We start from the raw sequence: 7,303 nt of genomic DNA, 5'->3' as shown, positions 1-7,303 counted from the left end.
TTATATCTTAAGGCTATCTTACAGAGAAATCCTCAAACTATGCAATTTCCACAAGAATGATTAGTTTCAATCATAAAATACAGCACAATGATCTCATTGAAGGAAAGGAGGGAGTGTGCAACTCAAAGAGGCAAATTCTCTTCGGGGTCCAAATCACTTCTTGTGGTGTTTCAGGAAGTGACACTAACTTTCAGGCCCTCAGAAAAACATATTTTTGTTGCCATGCACTAAAGTATCCCAGAGAGGCATGAGTGATTTTATTCATTTTCCTGAAAGCTTAATTTACTGAAAAGAATTGACCTATGGCTTATAGAGGAGTGGAAGTTATATCTACCGAGCACATATGAGCATATTATGGTTCTGGTACTGTGAAATACACATTTATATATATATATGACTCTGAAGTTTCAGACAAATTGGATAATCTGGTTATTAACTAAGATTGAGAAGAATGAGAAGTGATTTGAAGGAGTTGACAAGCATAGCTTTGAACATGTTGGTCATGTTGGTTCTGAGAGCCATTCTTCCAATTCCTGGGTCTAAATACTATGGAGCTAACCTTGATGCCTCTATTTCCCTCACACTATGCATGGCAATGCACCAGCCAATCTCGTTGGCTCCACCTTCAAAGTATATATATACACTTTGAACTGTATAGATATGCATTTTTTTTTAGATCAAGCCTTGCTGTGTCACCCAGGCTGGAGTGCAGTGGTGCGATTTTGACTCACTGCAACCTCTGCCTCCTGGGTTCAAGTGATTCTCCTGCCTCAGCCTCCCAAGCAGCTGGGATTACAGGCCCACACCACCATTCCCAGCTAATTTTTGTATTTTTAGTAGAGACGGGATTTCACCATGTTGGCCAGGCTGGTCTCAAACTCCTGGCCTCAAGTGATCCACCCGTCTTGGCCTCCCAAAGTGCTGGGATTACAGGCGTGAGTCACTGCACCCGGACCAAAGTATATTTTAAACTGAACACACCTTTTCACCACCTTCATGCTAAACCATGGTTTTAAGCACCATCATCTTTTACCTGGATTGCTACAATGGCCTTTTAATATGTCTTGCTGATTCCGTCTTTTGCTGTAGTCACAACGCAGCAATCAGAGGTAGTTTTTAACATTTCCTGATAACTTCATCCTTCTCTTTCTCACTCCCTTTAGATTTGGGCCCACTGTTTTAGAGAAGCTTTTCATGAAGGTTCTTGCAGTCCTTCCACACTCCAGCCACTCCTCAACCTCCTTCTGTTTTGATATCACCCTCCCCCACCCCACCACAGACATTATCACCTTCTTACATATTTTTCTTGTTTGTTTCCCCCAACCAGAATGTGAGTTCCACAGAGACAGTGGAGGTATTTGTTGTATTCACTGCTGTAGCCCCAGTACCTAGAACCCTGCCAGGCACAGCGGATGCTCAATAAATATTTTCTGTATTAGTGAATACATTAATTTAAAAATTGGGAATTCAATGTAGAATTCAAGAATAAAGTTACTGATTTTGAAATCTTTCATCATTGATGGGATAGTTAAACTGGGAAGATAGTTAAAATGGGAAGAGATGAAAAACGAGGGAACACTGGGAAATGTTTGCCTTTATTTTGCAGGCGGTAACAAGAGATAGGAGATAAGAGTGAGGGAAGGTGCAATATATAGCGTATAATATAGTATACATACACACACACACACACACACATATATATATAACACACATATGAATATCTACAGCCTGAAAATGTCCTGTATAGTATAATACACACACACATACACACACACACACACATATAGTATGTAATAAATATGAATCTATACACACATTAGTTCATTTATTCATTCATTACATATTTATATGACTCAGATGCAAATGGTAGAGCTAAATAAATTGACCTCAGGTCCAACAGATTTGTTAAGCTCTCTATACTCTCTGTTTGGTCCAATAGTTTGTGTGTTGCTAACATTTTCTGTAAGTAATCATATCATTTTTAGAAAATAATGGTTTTAGTTCTTCTCTTCCAATTTTTAAGCCTTATTTGTTTTGCTTTTTTGAGTATTTATTATACAAGACCTTCAGTAATATGTTGAATAGTGGGAGTGGTAGTAATCTTCCCTTGCAAATAAATTTAAATACATTTATCTACAATTTCTCCATTGTTGGCTGCAGGTTTTTGTTGTTGTTTATAACATTTATTATTTTAAAAGTTTTTGGTTATTTAAAACTGTAAATATTGGATTTTGCCATTTTTTGGCATCTATTGAGAAAACAATTACATTTTCTTTTTCTTCAATATATTTTTGTAGCTCATTACATTGATAGAAGTTTAAAACGTAGAACCCTTACTTGATCATGTTGGATTATTTAAAAATATACTTTGCCTTTCAATTAGCGGATGTCGTATTTCACATCTCCACATTTATATTATGAAGAAATAAGCATATAATTTTCTTTTTCTTGTTTGGAAACCACATGACACTAGCTTTATAAAGTGAGCTGGGCAGCTCTCACTTTTTTCCTGCCTCTGGAACAATTTGTCTAAGAGAGGCATTTATTGTACCAATGTTTGGAAGAACAATCTGGGATTGAGAATTATTGGGAGGAGTTTGACTACTGCCAGGAATAATTTATGACTGAATTTTGCATTCATTTCTTTTTCCTTCTTCTAACAATTTTGGCATCTACACATTGCCAAAAATTTATTCTTTGCACCTACGTTTTCATATTTATAAGCATATATGTATTGAAAATAATTTATATCATTTTAAAATCTATTGTTTCTGTATTTTTCCCTTTTTATTCTATTTTATTTATTTGCAATTCATTTTTTTCCTTGATCAGCACTGGCTACCATCTATCTTATTAATCCTCACAAAGAATCAGCTTTTAGTTTTATTACTGTATTTGTTTTCTCTCTCTTGGTTTCTATCTCTCTTTTCCTTATATTTCCTTCTTTCTTTTTTTAAATTTTGCTCTGTTTTCTTTTTTCTACCTATTTGATTTGAATGTTTAGCTTGTTTGTTTTACATCTCATATGTGCTCCAATAGATGCATTTGAAGCAAAACATGTTTCTCTAAATACTACTATATTTTTGCCCCAGAGATATCATGTAGTGTGCCACTAACTCTCACTTTTAAGGATTTTATAATGTTCTTTGCAATTTCTTTTTTAGGCAGAACAATTCTTCATTTAATATGTTATTTTACATTCCAAATCCAAGGAAATGTTAGCTACTTCTGTGGTACATTATTAAATTTATGGCACTATCTTTAGAAAATACAGTCTGGGGCACAGCTGGCTTGAGCAACTGGAAACAAGATACAGGACCCCAACACAGACACTGAGTAGAATGACATCTTACGCAAAAAGGGTATCTTACCCCCGAAGGAAAGGCTGAAAGAACTGGAAGAGGAGTCAGATGAGGAGCAGCACATCCTCCAGCAGTCAGTGGTGAAAACATATGAAGATATGACTTTGGAAGAGCTGGAGGATCATGAAGATGAGTTTAATGAGGAGGATGAACGTGCTATTGAAATGTACAGACGGCAGAGACTGGCTGAGTGGAAAGCAACTAAACTGAAGAATAAATTTGGAGAAGTTTTAGAGATCTCAGGGAAGGATTATGTTCAAGAAGTTACCAAAGCTGGCGAGGGCTTGTGGGTCGTCTTGCACGTTTACAAACAAGGAATTCCCCTGTGTGCCCTGATAAATCAGCACCTCAGTGGACTTGCCAGGAAGTTTCCTGATGTCAAATTTATCAAAGCCATTTCAACAACCTGCATACCCAATTATACGGATAGGAATCTGCCCACGATATTTGTTTACCTGGAAGGAGATATCAAGGCTCAGTTTATTGGTCCTCTGGTGTTTGGCGGCATGAACCTGACAAGAGATGAATTGGAATGGAAACTGTCTGAATCTGGAGCAATTATGACGGACCTGGAGGAAAACCCCAAGAAGCCGATTGAAGACGTGTTGCTGTCCTCGGTGCGGCGCTCTGTCTTCATGAGGAGGGGCAGCAGTTCCGAGGGTGACTGAGGCTACAGCTGCTATCAACATGCCGAACTTTCTTGTGACAAATTGTCTGGATTTTTTAAAAAAGGAAAAAGCAAGAATGAATCCTTCTGTTTTTTAGTTTTGTATAAATTATGTTTCAAATCTTTACATTTTAGAAATAATCATTGCTGGAAATTCTGTTAAATATTTTGGAGCTCTTTTTTTTTAATTAGAGTATTTCCTCTAAAAAAATTAAAACCAGCCATTTGTATGGCAGATGTCTGTTTTCCTCGTTTATATTTTAAGCCATAAAACCTAGTCACTATTTTTTGACATATAACTATAAAAATAGTTTTAAATGTGAATAAATTATGCAGTGGAAAATTGCAAACTAAGCCTTATAGATACATTGTTTATTTTTATTTTATAAAGAGAGCAATGAGATTATTAACTCAAAATACAGGAATGCTCTCTAGGACAAAAGAATCTTAGTATTTATTGAAGAAACAGACAATTTTTGTGAAACATTCCCGTATTGAAGCAATAACGGAAAGGTTCCAGTTTACTGCCATATTTGGTTAAATGTGTTTCCTTGCTAAAATAGTTAATCTCAGACTGTTAACTATTTTTTTTTTTGAGATAGAGCTTTGCTGTGTTGCTGAGGCTGGAGTGCAGTGGCACAATCTCAGCTCACTGCAGCCTCTGCCTCCTGGGTTCAAGCAATTTTCCTGCCTCAGCCTCCTGAGGAGATGGGATTACAGACGTGCACCACCATGCCCGGCTGATTTTGTACTTTTAGTAGAGTTTCATCATGTTGGCCGAGCTGCTCTCAAACTCCTAACCCCAAACTCGGCTTCCCAAAGTGTTGGGATTACAGGTGTGAACCACTGTGCCTGCCCTGTTAACTAATTTTGATTACTGTAAGAGGACATTGAATTAATTTTTGGAAATATATAAGCATACACATAAATAAACTATCTCAATCAATAAAAAAATAAAAAAGAAAGAAAAAAAAAAGAAAATACAGTCTGTATAAAATTGGTCCTTCGAAGTTTAATACTGAGGTTTCCTTTCTGGCCCAATATATAGTCTATTTTTAAAATATATTCTGTATTTTCTCAATAATAAAATATGTGCTCTGCTGGACAAAAAGTTTATATAAATATAGACAAATATAGAAGATACAGATATATAGATAAATGTGTCCATGCATAGAGATACATACAACTCAAATGTATTCAGATCTATGATATCCCTGGTTTTATTCATCTCTTTCATTTTTTGATTTATCGGTTTACTGAAAGGAGTATTTTAATATCTCCTACTGCCGTTATTGACTTCTCTATTCTCTCTTCAATTCTGTCAGTTTGGGCTTTTTATATGACAGAGTATATATTTGTTATGATGGCTCTATCTTCTTGTTCGATTGTTCCTTTTACTACAGTATAATTTCCTTCCTTTCCACTGCTCCTTGAAGGAGTTCTTCAATCTGAATTCCAACTCATTAATTCATTCTTCAGCTATTTATTCCAGGAATTATGCTTTATATCAAATTTATAATGTCATACCTAATATTTCCTTGAGTTATAACTTTGTATTATCCCTTACCTCTGTAGTTTGATGGGTCCCCACCAGGTTACTTAAGAGTGTATGTCTGCTGCTTGAATGCTGAAGGCTGGGCAGTGAGCCAAGGCCAAGGTGCCTAGCGGAGGAGCAGGTGTCCCTGAGAACCCAAATATTCCAGGGCAAAGCTGTGAACGTACCAACAAAAACAGTCGCATTGCACACATACAGTAGGCAAAAGGCCAGAAAAATAGCTTAAAAATAGCTTAAAAACAGCTAAGAGATGGGAGATGGGGTATATCTCTGGAGCTGTCTCACTGCCACCTAGGAATGCCCTGTGCAGTGACTCATGCCTGTAATCCCAGTACTTTGGGAGGCCGAGGTGGGTGGATCACCTGAGGTTGGGAGTTCGAGACCAGCCTGACCAACATGGAGAAATCCTGTCTCTACTAAAAGTACAAAATTAGCCGGGGATTGTGGTGCATGTCTGTAATCCCAGCTACTTGGGAGGCTGAGACAGGAGAATCATTTGAACCTGGGGGGAGGAGGTTGAGGTGAGCTGAGTTCGTGCCACTGCACTCCAGTCTGGGCACCAAGAGCAAAACTCTGTCTCTCTCTGTCTCTCTCTCACACACACACACACACACACACACACTTACACACACACAAAATTCACCTTCTCATCAAACTGGACTTGTTTAAATTATTCTTTGGTCTCCTGCTCCTTCCCAGTTTGGGGTTTAGGGGGCATGTTACAGTTTTAAGTTTTTCTCATACCAACCTCTTTATAGTTGTTTTGCTTATTTTAAATTCTTGAACCATCCGTTCCAATAATTCTTCTTTTTTGGGGGTGGGGAGTGGTGTGCGGGAGACAGAATGTCTCTCTGTCACCCAGGCTGGAGTGCAGTGGCACGATCTCTGCTCACTGCAACCGCAAGCGATTCTTCTGCCTCAGCCTCCCGAGCAGCAACTCCTCTTCAGTTGTATGCTTTTCCGTGTGTAAGTGTGTGATTTGTAGTAGTTATATGGATCGCTGTTCTCATTATGTTAGCCTATGAGCTCATGTTTCCCTGGAGGCATTAATAAGCTACTCCATCTTGTAAAGTGCACTGGGGAGGATCCAAAATCTAGGTCCTGGTCGACATTCCTCTATGTGAATTTAAGGAGGAGGAGGGGCCCAGAGCGAGCCCAGGTCCTGTGGAGTTGATTCCTCCCATTTGCTGCCATTCTAACACTCATTCATTCTGGGATGCACATGTAAATTCTTAGAAATAAGCAACACTGGAATGAGGCAGTCTCCAAAATTGCAATCTTTCAATCCTAGGGGTTTAGAGGGGAATGAGGTGAAAAATTGTTCAAAGGTAACTATTTTATTCCCATCTATTTTCATCAATTTTTTGCCCCAACAGGTCTTTGCTCTGCCCTAACATCGCCCCCATGAAGTTCAGTGGCCTGGGATGCTGCAGACAATGTCTGAAGGAGGAGGGGAGCAACTACTGCACTGAGACAATGTGGCAATAACAATGCAAAGGCTCTCCTTCAACCCTTACCCCCACCTTCGTCAGTACACCTCCATCCAGGCTGTTGTACTCAGAAAGCTCTCGGTGTCCCAGGAATTTATATCAGGCAATTGTCTTTTGCTTGTTTGGTTCTCTAGTTCGTGCTTCTATATTGCTTCTGTAGTTCCTCCAGTGCTGATTGGGAGGAAGAAGTCATGCTAACTTGCCACCCTGACCATGTCCAAATAATACT

At 38.4% G+C, this 7,303-nt stretch overlaps 1 protein-coding gene across 1 annotated transcript; it reads left to right on the top strand.

Moving 5' to 3' along the window:
- The first annotated feature begins 3,302 nt into the window (after positions 1 to 3,302).
- Positions 3,303 to 4,968, top strand: LOC126961831 (phosducin-like protein 3). Its single transcript, XM_050802608.1, has one exon. It carries the CDS (start codon positions 3,461 to 3,463, stop codon positions 4,028 to 4,030), a length of 570 nt encoding a protein of 189 aa, XP_050658565.1. The 5' UTR covers positions 3,303 to 3,460; the 3' UTR covers positions 4,031 to 4,968.
- Positions 4,969 to 7,303: the final 2,335 nt, after the last annotated feature.

This window comes from Macaca thibetana, chromosome 8, assembly GCF_024542745.1.
Source record: "Macaca thibetana thibetana isolate TM-01 chromosome 8, ASM2454274v1, whole genome shotgun sequence".
In the NCBI taxonomy this organism is placed as follows: domain Eukaryota; kingdom Metazoa; phylum Chordata; class Mammalia; order Primates; family Cercopithecidae; genus Macaca; species Macaca thibetana.
The sequence above is the reverse complement of the archived record's forward strand: the minus strand, read 5'-3'. Positions and strand labels throughout refer to the sequence as shown.

Excerpts from the sequence above, each read along its gene's own strand:
- LOC126961831 (XM_050802608.1), top strand. The coding sequence starts at position 3,461 with ATGACTTTGGAAGAGCTGGAGGATCATGAAGATGAGTTTAATGAGGAG.